Source organism: Hermetia illucens, chromosome 5 (genome assembly GCF_905115235.1).
Source record: "Hermetia illucens chromosome 5, iHerIll2.2.curated.20191125, whole genome shotgun sequence".
Classification (NCBI taxonomy): Eukaryota; Metazoa; Arthropoda; class Insecta; order Diptera; family Stratiomyidae; genus Hermetia; species Hermetia illucens.
The window spans coordinates 44006277-44024668 of record NC_051853.1 but is presented as its reverse complement, the minus strand read 5'-3'; the positions used below and the strand labels follow the sequence as shown (position 1 = coordinate 44024668).

The 18392-nt window shown below is 43.3% G+C and overlaps 1 protein-coding gene across 1 annotated transcript; it reads left to right on the top strand.

The window, feature by feature from the left end:
• Positions 1–3482: 3482 nt before the first annotated feature.
• Positions 3483–15091, top strand: LOC119658241 (2',5'-phosphodiesterase 12). Its single transcript, XM_038065519.1, has 6 exons — positions 3483–3902; positions 3961–4221; positions 13412–14080; positions 14270–14549; positions 14609–14760; positions 14828–15091. The coding sequence occupies exons 1-6, from the start codon at positions 3537–3539 to the stop codon at positions 14942–14944; spliced, it is 1845 nt and encodes a 614-aa protein (XP_037921447.1). The 5' UTR covers positions 3483–3536; the 3' UTR covers positions 14945–15091.
• The last annotated feature ends 3301 nt before the right edge of the window (positions 15092–18392 follow it).

Sequence of the window (18392 nt, the reverse complement as noted above, 5' to 3'; positions counted from 1 at the left end):
GCAGGTTTTAGTACAAAGTGAGGAAAAAAAGACGGCTGTGAAATTATGAGGTAAACCAGTGAATCCTTTCCCTATGGGGCGACTTTAACCACGCAATTGAAAAAACTCTATGGAGCAGTCCGGTCGTATCAGCCGCGCCACTAATAATCGTTAGCACGACAATCCAATTGGATCTGGACTTTGACGCCTGTTAGCGCACCTCATTTAAGACTGTAACTTCAAGAGTACCGTACCCCTCCCTCGACGAATACCTACTTTGTCGTGGTGAGGGAGCTCAGTAAGGAAGATCCGCCAGGAAACGGGAGGTGACACCTGAAGCCAAGCGGTAATCAAAACCCCAAGCCAAGGTGTGACTACCGGTTAAGATGTGGCCGTAAACGGTGACACCTGAGTCTAGACTCAGATTCTCCACTTACTCAGATGGGAACCAATCCAATTGGGACCCAGTCCTTAAGCAGGCCCCTTCTGTCACAGCACTGCTGACCCCAGGCTCCAATCGGCGCCACCTGTTGAGGCTAAAGTCTTGCCCATGGGTAAGCACCTGTCCACGGACAGCAAATAGCCTTCAGACAAACCGCTTCCGGGCACACCGCCTTCGGGCAACGCACTACCCAAAAGTTGTGCCAAGGTTGAGGGGAAAGGAGCCTTCAGGGCATCTGCGGCTAAGGGGAAACCGAAGCGGCAGCGGTTCTCGGACGATCCTAACTCCTCGACACAAAAGGCAGCAAAGAGGGCTCGACCGGCAACGGCCAGGCCTTCATTTGCAGCGAAGGCTATCGAAGCCGATGGATGAGTCCTGTATGACGACTCTAATCCATCCGGAGGAAACTCCTCCTAGCCGTAAGGACTGCATCCGCGCAAGGCATTAAGCTTTGCTTTGAGTCGGTAGGTGTACACCGTACAATGTTACGGCTGAACTTTGCCGACGAACACATGAACGAATGGCTCAGGCAGTACTGCTCCTCCCTCAACGATGTGTGGCAGGGTGTATGACCAACCTTGAAAAGGGTCTCTGAGCTTCCATCGTTAAGTGCTTCCTCTGGCTTCCAGAAGAAGAGCTAGAGCTTCTAGAACAACTTGGTGTGCAGAACAACCTGAACACTTTCACCTGGTTGCTGCTAGGCAGCAAAACAAAAGAGAAAGCCGATAGGCTAGGAACTCACTATCGGCGTTCGCGAACCCGATGTTAAGAATAATAATAATAATAATCGTTGGCGCAACAATCCATATTGAATCCGGGCCTTGAAGTGTGTTAGAGCACTTCATTCAAGACCTTCAAGACCGATGTTAAGAAGGTTCGGGAAAAATTGGGCTGCCGGTTCTACTGTGGGCTAGGGACCGTCACGTTACAAGTGTCGGTTCCTAAAACGATTGAAGGGGACGTGCAGCCCTCGACATCTTCATCTGAAACGTAGATGAGGTGCCACATTTCCCAAATAAATTTGCAGCATTGTAAAGCCGCGACTGCACTTATCAGTCATCGAATCAATAGCTGCAAGACACTTATATACCTCATACAAGAACCGTGGGTTGTCGATGGGGTAGCCGGGGCCTAAACTTCCAACATGCTGACCTGTTGAATACCAGTGGAAGTGATCGCCCCCGCTCCTGCATGGTAGTCTCAAAAGATTCTAGGCTTATTTGGTTAACGATATACATTCCTAAGTGGGTATTTCACCATAGGCAACACGCTTACCAGAAAGGCAAATCCACGGAGGCAGCACTTCATGAACTTACAGCAAAAAATTGAAAAGGCGATGTTCGAAAAACGAATACGCCTTAGGGGCATTCATGGACTACGAAGGTGTCTTCAATTATGCCTGATTCGCGGCAGCTTGTGATGCGGCAAGACAGCATGGAATCGAACCGCTGCTAGTCAGTTGGATCCTTCGCATGCCAGAGTGGAGAAAAATCCACATATCGGTCGGCCAGAAGTCTATTAAAGCAAGGTGTCTCAGGGACTGTCCACAGGGAGGGGTTCTCTCTCCACTGTTATGGCTCTTGGTAATGATACCCTGCTATGGTTCCTGGAGGACAAAAAAGTCTTCGCGCAAGCATTTGCGGACGACCTAGCCGTAATAATTACCGGCAAGTTTGCGGATACAATATGTGACGGCTTGAATGCACCTATCCATGAAATCCACAGCTGGTGCCTCCTCAATGGATTCACGGTGAACGCTAGGAAGAGTGGACTATTCACTAGGAACGTCACATGGGACAGTTATACGCTACCCACAGTACCCAGGAGTACAGTTCGACTCCAAGTTAACGTGGAAGCATCATATCCAGAAACAGTATCAGAAATCCTGCGAGTGGAGAAATTTGGGCTCTTGCCCTCAAGCGAAAATCCTTGTGAAAGAGCCTAGGGCCACTAGAGCGGTTTTTTTGTTGTCCCTTAAGAAATGGGACATGAAAACCCTAGTAGGGCTTTTAACGGGGCACTGCTCCTTAAACTACCATATGGAAAAGATTGGGTTAGTGGTTTCGGCTATGTGCAGCCAATGTGAGGAGGAGAAAGAGACGGCCCTGCACTTTTTATGCAGCTGCCCGGCATCCTCAGCTCTCAGACGAAGACTCCTTGGCAAGGTTTTCTTCAATGAAGAATCTGCACACTCTCTGCCTCTTGAGAATGTTCTCAGATTCGCTAAAGCCTGCGAACACGTAGGCGGGAAGCCATTGAATAGGCAACTTACGGGGATAGTACAATGGGCCTAACAATGGCCTGAGTGCTCAGAGCTGCAGCTGCCTCCAGTAAACTAAACTAACTAACTAGTACCCAATAAGGTTAACCATCAAATCTACTTATTTAGTAATTGAATAAACTCCCCATTTTGTTTTCATTAATGATGGAAATCATTTCAAACGACCAGACGGCATGTATAGTATTCTTGCATTCCATTCGAAATTTCGAATATCAGTCAACTCAGCTGTAAATGAGTACCTGAGTCAAATCAGGATAATAATCACGGGCGAGCGCAATGTTGACCACATTGCCTCCTACTGTACCATTAAGGTCTTGAATGAAGTGCTCTAATACACTACAAGGCCCCGATCCAATTGGATTGTCGTGCCGACGACTATTATTATTATTCGATTTGTTTCACATTTTCTTATGGACTTCTTAATAATGTTCGCATTGTTTTTGTTTACACGATTATGCAATAAGGCTAATCTACCAGGACCAATCTCGAGTTAGAACCCCCATGGACACTTGCGGAATTGTCGACTGCAATTACCTTACGAACAGCTCGACTGTGAATGAATCCCATAAAGGTGGAATTAGACTTGCAGGATGGGCGGCAAATTAATCCAAGGTATTTGTCTTTGCTAAGCCAAGTCACTTTGGCAGGCATTAGACTGAAAATTTATTTACACAAATTCAATGTCAACTCTATGTTGATATGTCATGGATTAGGGTCGCAAATTTATGTAATTCTCTTCAGGATATAATCCACCTATAATTCCCCGAAATATATTAAATCGGCTGATTTGAAAATGAAACATAACCTCAGCGATAGCTGCCAATAAGTAGTGACATGTTAACTTCAAAATTAGTGAAGACGTTTACTTTCAGTGCGCGAGTATCGTCGGTGTCTCGTCGCCTCTATGCCAACGGAGCGCATAAATACAAATATAACATGAACGTAGCTTACTTTCGTCACAAGGACGGAGATCCACAACTCCAGATTAATTTCCGATACAAGAATGCTGAGCTAGGCATTGATCGGGACTTCAATTTCTGCCGGAATATTGAAGAGCCAGTGACAATGTGCTTGGACCGCATGAAAACAAATATCGAGAAGGAATTTGGTAAAAGAAACAAGAAAAAGTCAAAGAAGAAGAATAAGGAAGCAGCAAGTGATGCAGTGGAAGGAGCGGAAGCAGGTAGCAGCACACCTGTGGTATAAAGATGTGAATGTCTGTGCTTTCCATTGTAATGCCGAAATCATTAACTTGCAGATTACAGTGGATCTGATGCATGGCAAGGAGAAAGTTAATGATCTAACATTCAGGAAACTGTTGGAGAACAATGGGACAATGGATGATGTCCTGCTTCAGATCGTCGGCGAGCCCTACAAAGTTATTTACAATACGCCTTGGGTGGAAGTTATTACACTACCAACATCCATCCTGGCTGGATTTTTCATTTATCCGGCAAAATTGGATTTGTTATTTGCCGAAAAGAAGCACTCGAAATTTGAGTGGTATAGAGGGTTGTTGGTAAGTGTCCGAATTCAGAGAAATACTGCACATTGGCCTTAGTTTTATGTGTTTTCTCTTTATATTATAATGTGTTATTGCCGGATTCCGGTCCATATGATATCTTCTATTATTATTGTTTTGGTCTCTTAAACAGTGATTGGTGAAGGTGTCTGGAACCCTGTGTAATTTATTCCATTGAATTGGTCTTTCTCGTACGACAATTCTTTTCGGCTTAATATTCATTATTCTTGAATATAGTAGGTGACATAAAAAAAATACGGTGAATACATTTTTATGGCAAGGAATGTTATGACTGCTTTGCGGCCACAAAAACAGACAAAATCTATTAGGCGATGACGGCTTTACGGTTTCCTACCAGGGCAGAGGCAGATCGTCAGACGCTGCCTCACCTCTGCCATCGGTAAATCCGCCAATACTTTGGTCCGGTCCGGCATCAATTGGATGCACACTTAGGACCCCGCAATTCTTAAAAAAATATGTTCAGCTCTGGCCAAGCCCTGGTCCAAAGTATGGGCGGATTTACGCCTAATATAATTCGTAGTCATGTTGTGTTCTGCGAGTTGTATAAAGGAGCACTTAACGTCTGCGAGCCGCTTCGGTCACGCTGCTCCCAGGGCAGAGGTGAGGCAGCGTCTGACGATTTTTCTCTGCCCTGGTGGTGGTTTATGTCGTCTGCCTTAATGAAGTGCGATTTTACTCGTCCGAGTGACTTCGCTAAAAGACCGAAAATTGAAACTAATAGGGCCCATACACCATCAAACAAATTGTGCAACGCAGGCTGTTGCGCAATAATTTGCTAATGTATGGACGCGTTCGATGCGTTGCGCAAATGTTTGATGAATTTCAAACATGTTTGAAATCTGTTGCGCAACGCGTTGTGTAGTGTATGGCCACATTGTGCTCCGTTGCACAATAATTGTCAGGTGACGACTGAAATATAATTTTCCAGAAAGCGCGATTTTCAACCTCGTCCCCGGAGGGGGTGAAAAGTTTATGGAGGAGGAAGGGGATGCTGCCTCCTGTTCAAACCAAGTCAAAACTCAATGCACCCACCGCCCTTAAAAGATTATGGCCATTCAAAGTGGGGTTCCTTTTACATCAGCGTGGCCATCTTGAATTTTCAAACCTATCCCATGAGGAGGACAGAGTAGGGAGGATAGGTAGACGAAAGAAAGGTTTTCTTCTTCTAACCCCATTAAAGGACAGCGAATCTCTTTAAACGGTAGGGTTTAATTTTGATCCCTATCCCCGCAGTGATAAAGGATGTCCTCTCTCTCAAATTCCCTCCGTCTAAGGGGGGTATTTTGTTATCATCATGGTAAAGTTGAGTTTACTAACCATACCCCCGGAGAGTAAAAGTGTAAAGAGGATATATAGAAGAAAAAAATGTCCCTCCGTTCCACTTCTGCCAAAATTATGGCACCCGAAAGGGACTATTTTCGAATCATAAATACGATAGAGTAATTATCGTGCCATTGTGGAAGGGGTGCTACAGAGGGGGTCACCCCCACCATTTTACCCCTCCCGATAAAACAATACAGAGAGAGATGCAATACCATTTTAATGGCATGTTACTCGTTTCGTTTCCAAGTTGTAACTAATGTTTGAACAAAATTACATGTATGGGAATTACAATTGCACAACGCAACGTTGCGCATCGCTCCGTTGCGCAATTTGTTTGGCAGTGTATGGGCCCTATAAAGCTTTACATGTGTATTTTAAGAAACCCAATGTGTATTGATTGGGTGTAGCAGATTAATGGCCAGTTAAGATTTTATGGTTAATAATCACATTCTATTTTTTCAAGTTGAAATTTGCTGCCATCATAGCCCAAAACCTATTCAACGAAATGCTTTGAAATTTTCACGACTTATTCAGAACATATTTCTACGGTGCGCAAACTAGGATAATTGTGATTCATTGGGCCGTTTTTTTTATTCATTAAAAAAGACGTAAAAAATACCAAAATTTACAAAAAAAAAGATTAACAAGGCACCAAAAATTTACCTTTCAATATTTTTGAATAACCTTAGTTTGCGAACCGTGGTTAAGTTCACACGTTAAAATGCCGTTTATTTCTTCTTCTTTAAGATGAGCTCAGTGCCCTCTAGCGTGGCAGCAGGAATAGCTGACCGTGGCAGCAGGATAGCTGAGTGCTTAGAGCACAAGGCTGTCATACGGAAAGCCGTAGTTCAAATCTCATTGGTGGCAGTGAAATTTGTATCGTGATTTGACGTTGCATACCAGTCGACTCAGCTGTGAATGAGTACCTGAGCCAAATCAGGGTAATAATCTCGGGCGAGCGCAATGGTGATCACATTGCCTCCTATAGGGTACTATAATCCTGTAGTGTATCATGTACGGTCAAGGCATTGATCCAATTGGATTGTTGCACCAACGATTATTATTATTACTGTTTATTATATGTCCGTCTATCTGCCTCTTGTATGCACTTTCCTCGAAAACCGCTACACTTCTTGAGGTAGAATTTGGGGAAAGCATATAGAATATGAAATCCCATGCATACAGTGCAAGTTTGACCCTGGGTGAGACGCCTTTCGCATATGCCAACTTAATTCTTCTGATTTGAAGATGTTCGGACACTTTACCTTTTTTTCTTTTCTTTTTTATTTATGTGCTACTGAATTACTAACTAGATCAAGCGATGTATGATACCAATATGTACACGAAAATGTAAAGAAGCTATTCAAGCCTGGCTTGCATTGTGTTCATCCATTTTTTTTAAAGAATGATCTTTAATTTTTGCTTTAGCTCCTTTGCTTTGCGTAAGAATTTTACAGTGAAAATCATCATCATCATCATCAACGGCGCAACAACCGGTATCCGGTCTAGGCCTGCCTTAATAAGGAACTCCAGACATCCCGGTTTTGCGCCGAGGTCCACCAATTCGATATCCCTAAAAGCTGTCTGGCGTCCTGGCCCACGCCATCGCTCCATCTTAGGCAGGGTCTGCCTCGTCTTCTTTTCCTACCATAGATATTGCCCTTATAGACTTTCCGGGTGGGATCATCTTCATCCATACGGATTAAGTGACCCGCCCACCGTAACCTATTGAGCCGGATTTTATCCACAACCGGACGGTCATGGTATCGCTCATAGATTTCGTCATTGTGTAGGCTACGGAATCGTCCATCCTCATGTAGGGGGCCAAAAATTCTTCGGAGGATTCTTCTCTCGAACGCGGCCAAGAGTTCGCAATTTTTCTTGCTAAGAACCCAAGTTTCCGAGGAATACATGAGGACTGGCAAGATCATAGTCTTGTACAGTAAGAGCTTTGACCCTATGGTGAGACGTTTCGAGCGGAACAGTCTTTGTAAGCTGAAGTAGGCTCTGTTGGCTGACAACAACCGTGCGCGGATTTCATCATCGTAGTTGTTATCGGTTGTTATTTTCGACCCTAGATAGGAGAAATTGTCAACGGTCTCAAAGTTGTATTCCCCTATCCTTATTATTGTTCGTGCTTGTGTTTGACCAGTGCGGTTTGATGTTGTTGGTTGATTCGTCTTCGGTGCTGACGTTGCCACCATGTATTTTGTCTTGCCTTCATTGATGTGCAGCCCAAGATCTCGCGCCGCCTGCTCGATCTGGATGAAGGCAGTTTGAACGTCTCGGGTGGTTCTTCCCATGATGTCGATATCGTCAGCATAGGCCAGTAGTTGGGTGGACTTGAAGAGGATCGTACCTATTGCATTCACCTCAGCATCACGGATCACCTTCTCGAGGGCCAGGTTAAAGAGGACGCATGATAGCGCATCCCCTTGTCGTAGACCGTTGTTGATGTCGAATGGTCTTGAGAGTGATCCTGCTGCTTTTATCTGGCTTCGCACATTGGTCAGGGTCAGCCTAGTCAGTCTTATTAATTTTGTCGGGATACCAAATTCTCTCATGGCCGTGTACAGTTTTACCCTGGCTATGCTATCATAGGCGGCTTTAAAGTCGATGAACAGATGGTGCAACTGTTGTCCATATTCCAACAGTTTTTCCATCGCCTGCCGCAGAGAGAAAATCTGATCTGAGTGAAATTATGCGGTGTTTCCAACGATTAATTAATTGAAATAATAAAACTTGTTGTTTCTTTTTCGTTGGTGTGGGTATTTATTCTTGCAAATACCGATATTTCGGGAACCACTTGTTCCCTTCATCAGTGCAAACAAGTTTGCACTGATTGAAGTAATAGAAACTTGTTTGCACTGATGAAGGGAACAAGTGGTTCCCGAAATATCGGTATTTGCAAGAATAAATACCCACACCAACGAAAAAGAAACAACAAGTTTTATTATTTCAATCAAATCTGATCTGTTGCTGATTTGCCTGGAGTGAAGCCTCTTTGGTATGGGCCAATGATGTTCTGGGCGTATGGGGCTATCCGGCCTAGCAAGATAGTGGAGAATATCTTACAGATGGTACTCAGCAACGTGATACCTCTATAATTGCTGCACTGTGTGATATCTCCCTTTTTATGTATGAGACAGATTATGCCTCGCTGCCAATCGTCAGGCATTGATTCGCTGTCCCATACCTTGAGCACAAGTTGATGAACCACTTGGTGTAACTGGTCGCCTCCATATTTAACCAATTCGGCTGTAATTCCATCGGCTCCTGGCGACTTATGATTTTTTAGCCGATGAATTGCACGGACTGTTTCTCCTAAACTTGGTGGTGGCAGTATTTGTCCGTCGTCTTCAGTTGGCGGGACCTCCAACTCGCCGATGTTCTGGTTGTTCAGTAGCTCATCAAAGTACTCAACCCATCGCTCTAATATGCCCATTCTGTCGGAAATCAGATTTCCCTCTTTGTCTCGACAGGATGAGCATCGAGGTGTATAAGGCTTCATCCTGCTGACTTGTTGGTAAAACTTCCGCGCCTGGTGCGGTTGCTCCCTGTACTTTTCTAGTTCACAGACTTGTTGGTTCTCCCAGGCTTCCTTTTTCCGTCTGTGAAGTCGCTTCTCCGCTCGACGGAGTTCGTGATAAGTCTCTGCGCGTGCCCGCGTTCTTTGAGAATGCAACATTACTCGGTATGCGGCATTCTTCCGTTCCGTTGCTAGCTTACATTCATCGTCAAACCAGCCGTTCCGACTCCTTTTGCGGCTGGGGCCAAGTATATTTGTGGCCGTATCCATGATAACGTTCTTCAGGTGGTTGTGAAGATCATTAGTTGATGCTTCATCTCCAGGTCCTCTATTGACTGCGGTTATTGCGGCATCCATTTCCCTCTTATAGGTGTCGCGGAGGGTTGTGTTGTGGATGGCTTCAGTGTTCACTCTCACCTGATTGTCAGAGGGGATTCTAGGTGGTATTGTTATTCGAGCTCGGAGCACCATGCCAACGAGATAGTGATCCGAGTCTATATTGGCCCCCCTATATGTTCTGACATTCATCAAGGCTGAGAGGTGGCGGCGTTCGATCAACACGTGGTCAATTTGGTTGAAAGTGGTCCCGTCTGGAGAGGCCCACGTATGTTTGTGGACCGCTTTCCGCGCAAACCAGGTACTTCCAACAACCATTTCGTGTGACCCTGCTAATTGAATAGTCCGCAGTCCGTTATCATTTGTTTTTTCGTGTAAGCTATGGGAGCCAACGTATCGCCTGAATACGGGCTCCTTCCCTACTTGGCTGTTAAAATCCCCAAGTATGATTTTGATATCATATCTGGGACAGGCTTCGAGGGTTCTTTCTACTGCCTCGTAGAAGGTATCCTTCTCCGACTCTGCAGTCTCCTCTGTAGGGGCGTGAACGTTTATGAGGCTTATATTTCTAAACTTGCCTCGCAAGCGCAGAGTGCATAGCCGTTCGCTTATACTTTCAAAGCCGATAACAGCAGGTTTCATTTTTTGGCTGACTAAGAAACCTACTCCGAGCACATGGTTTACTGGATGGCCGCTATAATATATGGTGTAGTGGCTCTTCTCCAGGAAACCGGTCCCTGTCCATCGCATCTCTTGCAACGCTGTTACATCAGCCCTATATTGGGACAGGGTATCGGCTAGCTGCTTATCAGCTTCATCTCTGTACAGGGAGCGCACGTTCCATGAGAAAATGCGCAAATCGTTGTTCCTTTGTCGTTGCCGGGTCCGTCGTTTTAACATCCGTCCTATCCGAGGCTCCTGTTGTGGCTTCGTAACAGGTTGTTTTCCGTGTAGGGTTATCAGCCCTACCCAACCCCCAACCTGGAGGACCAGTTGGTACAATTTGTCCCGTTTTTAGGCGCGGGAGACTCGCCTTCATCCTTCTCCGTCTGCAGCTTTTCGTCAAGAAAGAGCTCCCAGCGGTCACCACGTGGAGGTGGAGATAGGGTTTGGTAGTAGAGCTGTTGGTGTTGGTTCAGCAGGCATTTCCCAGGTTTTATGCTCCATCGTGGGTACCAATCCACGTTTCGCCCCGGGACCTATACTACCCTTTGACCACCATTAGAGGTTCCCGTTTTAATATGTGAATCCGCATATTATGTTACAATTTTATCTGGGGTAGTTTTTAGTAATTAAATTTACACTATAACAAAAAGTAAATAATTAAGCCCTTACAAAACTAACACCACGAAACAGTATCCAAAGGAATTTTACATTTAAAACAAGAAAATATTTAAACATACACTCATCTTTCATCTTTGAAAAATTGAAATAATTGAAGAGGCTAGGTGGCACAGAACTAAATAAAAAAATGACCGTGGTCGATAATAACTCACTAATACCGAATTATGGAATCTAATGTGTGTACAATTGCAATGACTCGAAGGCTACTTGTTAATTGTTTATTTCTACGTATTTGGCTTGTCAAAATTACGATCTCTGCTGGATCCGTAAAATTTTAGGTTTTTCTGACTTGAATTTTTTCCACCTAGATTGATCATTCGACCCACTGTGTGACGTACGGGTCAAATGCCCGTGTTGATGAGAAGGCGGGGATGGTAGTGAATAGGTCACACATTGAGGAAGGGCGAAAACTCTAATGTGGGATATGCCATGCAATGAATTGAGAGTTGGCGGAGCTACCATCTCGTCTTTCTACAGCAATCTAAAACGTTGCTCCGTCAATTTGATAAAGAACACATTACAATAGAAACAAAGCAGTTTATGGCTGCCATGAATCTCACAGACTTACCCGCTATTTCTTTCAATTTCTGGCACTGTAATTCAGCTCATTCCTCTGCCCGATTTTTCGAGAAGCTTAAACCCCTCCTCTGTTCTACGCCACTTAGATCTAGGGCGACCTACTCGTGCGTCACCCTGGGATACTGGGTTCCATTGCATGGCATAAGCCAAGACTGCCACTTCCACTTTTTAATCAACACGAATGTCTGGCCCGTACGCCGATCAAGTTCTTTATTACTTATTGTTTCAGGTGAGATATCGCAATGGCACAATGCAGACATGGATTGATGAAAGCTTTGAATTTTTGATTAACAGTGAGCTACTCCCATATAGTAGCAGAGAACATCGGCACGGAATAGCCTCAGTTTGATGTTGGGTTGAGATAGTTGCATACAAACAAAATGCTCTTCTGGCAGACTGGGCTTTGCAGCACGTAGTATTTTGCGCCATCATATGCTGCTCTGACAATATCTGGTTTCTGTTCTGGTTCCTTTTGTATTTATCACATTAACATCCTTCGGATCATTGTAGAACAGTGTTCGGAGTTTGGATCACCCCTCCACATGCTTTTCATCGATTTCGAAAAAAACTTTCGACAACGTGAACAGAGAATGAATCTGAAATGCTCTTTATAAGAAGTGCATTCTAGAAGAACTAATAACTATTGTCAGAGGGACAAAGTACTTTAGTTTAGAATGCTGAAATGCAGTTGATAAATACGTAGGCTGTCGAAAAGTTTCGGATCTCAATATGAAGAAGATATCACTTGTAAAAAATGTGCGAGGATGTGTTTGAGCAGACTCTGTTTGACAGCCGTTTAAGTAAGTTGATGTTAGTATTTTTCAGAAAATGGAGAATATCGAATATCGCGCTGCTATTAAATATTTGTTCAGCTCCATAAAGTCGCTCAAATTCAATGAATTGTGGTAGACGGAGCTACTCACTTCGAATCGAAAACATGCTTGAATGGTCACTTCTAATGCTCTGACAGCGTTGCTCAGACGAAAAAAAACGAAGTTTTTTACTCCAGAGATAAAAAGACAGTAAAAGCAATGGACGGGTCGCTTCGGCTTGGAAAGTGATAGCGATTATTTTCTGTTTTAAACAAAGAGTTTTCTTAATCGAATTGAAAAAGGGAAAACAATTTGTTTCCTAACTTAAAAAAAACTGCGTTTAGGGACCAGAATTTTTTTTCGAATGAGAAGACTACTACCAATCAAGACTATTTGAGTGGGCTAAAGGGTTGGGACAATCGCTGGGGGAAGCGTACATACTTTTTTCATTATTAGGTCGGGAAATTTTCAGTCCCATATTTCATATTTTTACAGTTTTATTAAACGGTGTCAATCGGCCATGGATTCTGAGAGAAGTAATCAATGTCCATTTTACCCGCAAGGTTCTAATTCATATAATCTAAATTCCACTTTGGGAAAGTTATTTCTCATATCTCTAAACACCATCAAACGATTTCAACAGGAACATTTGGGTATTTCAAAGAGCAGGGAGGGAATATGTGCACTGAATAGTTGATATTGATAACTCCAATGCCCCAGATATGTAGTTCATTAAACCTTGCCCGTGGTTCGAAGTTCAGCTCACAAACACTATTCGAACTATACTAAGGTTCCTCAGAGTACAGTTAGAGCAAATATTTGACACGGTTAACCTGAAGTGAAATTTCAGTTTGGATCAAAATAACTGCATGTTTTTTTGTTTTCATATCATAACGTTTTTAGGAGTGGAGTCATGATATGTGGCGAAGTTGAAGCCTGTTTTGGAAAAATTGATATTCTGTCCTGTACCAATGAATTACTCCTTGGGACTTTTTGCTCTCATTCCTATTATTTGTACTTTGTTTACATTTATGTTTTGATGACTGGCTCGAATACCGCTGGTTTGTTTTTTAAGAAATTCTTTCTACAATCGAATATATTTTTTCCTAATTTAATTGGTAGATAAGCGCTATGATCTGTCACGTATTGAATACAAATTTAAGCAAGATTCACTGAAAGATCTCTAGTTGGAATTTGTCACCAATAATCGATACCTCACAATCATACTTTGTATTCTCAACAGCCAAAAACAAAAAAAGAGGAAGATATCCAATGGGAAAAAGTCGGAGAAGGGCTCACCTACAGCGCGAAACAAGAAGACATTGGCTACCGAATAAAAATCCAATGTAAGCCTGGGAACCAACAAGTTCTTGGTCCACCTGTTGAATACATCTCAAAATGCAATGTTGAAGCTGGTCCAGGATTTTGCCCTTTCGAGAATAGACACATTTTTACAACCGAGAAGCTCTCTGGCGATCAATTTCGAGTAATGAGTTACAACTTACTTGCCGATCTCTATGCTGACAGCGATTACACTCGAAAAGAACTTTTCCCGTACTGCCCCCCGTATGCATTGAATATAGACTATCGCAAGCAGCTTTTCATTAAAGAGATTCTGGGATACAATGCCGATATTATGTGCCTACAAGAAGTCGATGGTAAAATATTTGATTTAGATCTAGAACCACTCTTGGATACACGCAATTATACGGGGCAATATCAGAAGAAAGGAATTACCGCCGAAGGTATAGCCACATTTTATAATCATGAACGATTTGAATTAGTCAAGTCTTATGGGATGAATATTGGAGAAAATATTCCATCAAATCCAGTTTTTAAGAGTTTGTGGGAGCAAATCAAGAATAATAAAAAGTTAGTTGAAAGGATCGTGGCTCGATCGACAGCAGTTCAGGTAAGCGACTACGTTTTATATGTAATTTATTCTATTCGTACATTGTATCTTCTATTTGTCCATTGGTGGCGACCATTGAATCATCCTTGTCTCTTAGAACTTACATGAGAGAATATAACGCCTTATCGTGTCTCACACTACATTCTTTATTTTTTAATCAAAACGTTATAGAGCAACAAACATTTTCAGGTCAATACCCTAAAATCAAAAGAGACAGACAATGTCTTGGTTGTCGCAAATACGCATTTATACTTCCATCCAGACGCTGATCACATACGACTATTGCAAGTAGGATTTGCAATGCTGTACGTTGAAGACATTTACAAAAAAACGATCGAGGAACAGAAAGTGGACAAGGATAAAGTTTCCATCATTTTCTGTGGCGACTTCAACAGCGTTCCTGAATGCGGAATTTATAAATTAATGACAGAGAAATTTGTTGATGAACACTTTATTGATTGGAGCAGTAGTAAGTGCTTGGACTCAATATTTGTTGTTATTGAACTAACATAATAATTATCCTCATAGATGAAGAAGAAGCAGTGCGCGGTGTAAATCTTGTCCAACCATTCGAAATCCAATCTGCTTGTGGCATTCCAAACTACACGAACTTTACAGCTGGTTTCAGAGCTTGTTTGGATTATATTTTCTATCAAACGAACAATTTACTTGTTAAAGAGGTTTGTAATTTTAGGAGTATGTTTTATGATTTCGGCTGCCATTTAATTGAATTATTATTCATCTTAGGTGATCCCATTTCCATCCGATGAGGAACTGAGTGCCCACATTGCGATTCCTTCGGTTGTATTTCCATCGGATCACGTATCTTTAGTAGCTGACCTGAAGTGGAAGAGCCCAAGATGACCCCAGAATTAATCAGAGATTAGAGAATTAGTTCATTCTAATCATGATTGTATATTTCTTAGTTAAATATATGCAAAATAATTTATATAAAGTGGAAAAGAACGCTTATTGCGTATACGCCACTCAAAATCAGCAAATAAATTATTATAGGAAATTGTGAAGTAGTTCACATTGCGTTACCAATATGGGTTAGAATAGATATTACCTCCGCGAAAAAACTCCCTTAACAGCGGGAAAATCAAAATTGGCTGAATAGAATCTAGGGTGTGAAGTGTTGACAAGTGCTTGGACTATGGGTAAACGTCTACAACCTGTCTGGGATCTGATAGAACAGCATGCAGTAGATGAGGCCAGGCAAATAGAAGACTGGCAACGAAAAATAGCATTGCGTTCTCTGCAGGGATCGTGGCGCCTCTTGTAAGATTATTGCACACACTGCAGGCTCGTGGCGAAGTCTCCTCTTCAGGGTTGAACTGGGAAGGTTTAGGAAGCGATTAACATGTTCCGCAACCTACAAATTAACGTACATGGAGTGCAACCGTTAACGAGTTGCTAGTGCAGTTTGCTGTGGAGGTAAAAGCTGATCTAGTACTAATTAGCGAACAGTACCGGAATGAGCTGCGTAACATCTGGGGTTTGGACGGCACCCTACTTCGGGTTTTTGTCCAAGGCCGAGCTTTGATAGAAATTTGACCGTGTGCCACACGAACTCATCTGGTATGCTTTACGACAACACTTAGTGCCAGAAGAACTTGTGAGCTGAGTTCAATTGCTCTACCACGATCCGAAAAGTAAAGTTCAAAGTATAGCGGGTGTATCAAAACCGCTTCGTGTCACTGTTGGTGTTCATCAAGGAAGCGCCCTCTCACCAGTCCTCTTTGTTCTTGTTATGGACACCGTTACCCGGGATATCCAACGTTCTGCGCCCTACACAGTGCTTTATGCAGATGGTGTTTTCCTAGCATCTGATAGCAAAAATGATCTCGAGCAACTTGTCCAAAAATGGAATGGTCGCCTCATGCAACACGGTCTCAGATTGAACTTATCTGAATTTCTGACGAACGATCCCCATGAAACACGCACAATCACTGCCAGCAGCATTGATCTGCCCAGAACTGAGCGATTTAAATACCTCGGGCCAACGCTATCAGCCAATGGAGAACTGCGTTATGAAATTGATTCACGCATTAACGCAACCTGGATGAAGTGGCATTCCACAACTGGTGTTCTTTGTGATCAACATATCAACGAATATCTTAGATCGAAAATTTAATGCAAAGTCTTCTGTCCTATCGCTCTCTATGGTTCTGAGTGTTGGCCAACTATAAAAGACAATCAACGACGTCTTGCGGTAATGGAGACGAAGATGTTACGTTGCACTAGTGGCGTCACACGTTTTGATCACATCTGACATGATATGATATCCGCGATCGTTATCCCGATCGTAGAAAAGTTGCGAGAGAGGCGTCTTCGATGTTATGGTCCTGCAATTCGTGCTAACGAGAATTCACTTGCCAAGATTGGTCTGAACATCGAAGTCGATGGTAAACGACCGAATAGCAGGCCAAAACAACGGTGGCTTGATTCGCTGGATGGGGATTTAAAAGCCTCAAGATTGCATCTAAATCAGGCATTCGATAGAGCCAAATGGTGAAACTGATCACGACGAGCCGACCCCGCTTGTGAACGGGAAAAAGGCTGAAGAAAAAGAAGAAATGTCGGCGAAAATGAGACTTATGCCGGCGCCGAGGCTGTGAATGAAGCAGACCTGGCGTAATTTTTACGTCGTAATCACTGACGTGTTGCTGTGTATGAAGTGTTGCGAAACTGAACACCGGGAGATTCGCCTAAGCTCTTAGGACAGGTCTTTCTATGTATTAGTGGACACCGGAAATTGCCGACCTGCAAAAGAATTGTCATAAGTTCCGCCGTTTGGAATAAAGTTTAAAAGCCCGGCATTCACTACAATGACAAGAGTACAGATCAGCTAAAAGAAGAGCGTGATAAAAAAAAAGCAAGCTTGCTGTTGGCAGGAGATAGTCGATGAGGTAAATAGGGATCCGTGGGGACTCGGCTATAAATTTGTCACCCGTACAATCGGGGCTTTGCAGACACCCTGCAGGCCGATCACATGGGCTGCATTGTTCGAGCACTATTCCCTAAACCGCTGGTACGAGTTAATGCCAACCAGAGGAAGTAGTCATCTCGGCCAAATGTGGAATCCCGACCCTGCGTCCCATATCGATGGACGAGTTTATTTTAGAGTCAAAATCAGCTTAGGTTAACGTTTGGTTCGAACAAATCAGCTGCAGCGGACAAGGCTTCAACTGGAATCTCGGCCTTAAATCGACTAATAACGAACATTGGGGCCCTAAATCCACCAAAAGATGTCTTCCTACGTGTACAACGCAGTCCGGTCTTCCCTACGGCACGGAAATGTAGGCTGATGCAATGGAGTGGCGGACGACGTTGATTGAGCGGTTTATCTTCGATTTTCGTATTCCTTCTATGCTTCCCACTTGTTGTAAACTTGATTTGTACAGCATTGAAAGTGATGATAAATTAACTGAAGCAGAATCTCATCATCACATCACATCACTGATGAAGAAAAGATTATACGGAACCAACGATTGCAGCCTTCTGCGAAGGTTTCTCAAAAAAGAGAGCGGTCAGACTTCTCAATGATCAATTCGCTCGGCTATATATAAAGTGCAGAGCTTTCTTTTCCTCCTCCTCATACTAAGCAAAAATTACCTAGTCGGATTACATTCGTAATATAGTTTTCATTTCCTCCTCACCCCTACCTTGTCTCGATAGAGGTGCATCGTCATTATCAACGCCGCAACAACCAGTGTCCGGTCTAGGCCTGCCTTAATAAGGAACCCCAGACACCCCGGCTTTACGCCGAGGTTCACCAATTCACGACCATTGCTGTTACATCGACGCGAAGAACGAGCCCGCCAAAGCCAATATTCCCGCTAGCTGAATGACCGGAAATAACCTGTGGTATATCACCCTCTCCAACATTTTCCTCATAGTGTCTAAAAGACAGATAGAGTGATTCACGCCAGGTGAATTCGGAAGCAGAAGTAAGGTCCACTTCTTCCACTGGGCGGAGAGTGTGCTTATGATCCATGTAGACCTGATTTTAGCGGCAACTTCAGGATTTTTTTCGCAATCCCCCATCATCGAAAGCTATTTTAATTTTTTTAACTTCTATTGCACGTCCGGCTATCGTCTCCTTCGTTTCCGATGTTGAGGAAGATGGCTTGGTGGTTACTATAGCTGTAGTCTTTGCTCAACGCCAAACAATCTCTTTCACCAACGAGGTAGTCACGTTGAAATCGTCGGGAATTATTGTAGGGCAATGGTCTACTGTCTAACGTCAAGCTGTCTAAATTCTCTGCAGATTGCGCTATTGTTGCACTAGGAGAAGTGTAAGAGCTCT

Bases quoted from the DNA above. Each gene is read 5' to 3' on its own strand.
- LOC119658241 (XM_038065519.1), top strand. From the start codon at position 3,537: ATGTTAACTTCAAAATTAGTGAAGACGTTTACTTTCAGTGCGCGAGTA. The intron at 3,903-3,960 runs GTATAAAGATGT...ATTAACTTGCAG, and splicing joins CAGGTAGCAGCACACCTGTG to ATTACAGTGGATCTGATGCA. The intron at 4,222-13,411 runs GTAAGTGTCCGA...TATTCTCAACAG, and splicing joins AGTGGTATAGAGGGTTGTTG to CCAAAAACAAAAAAAGAGGA.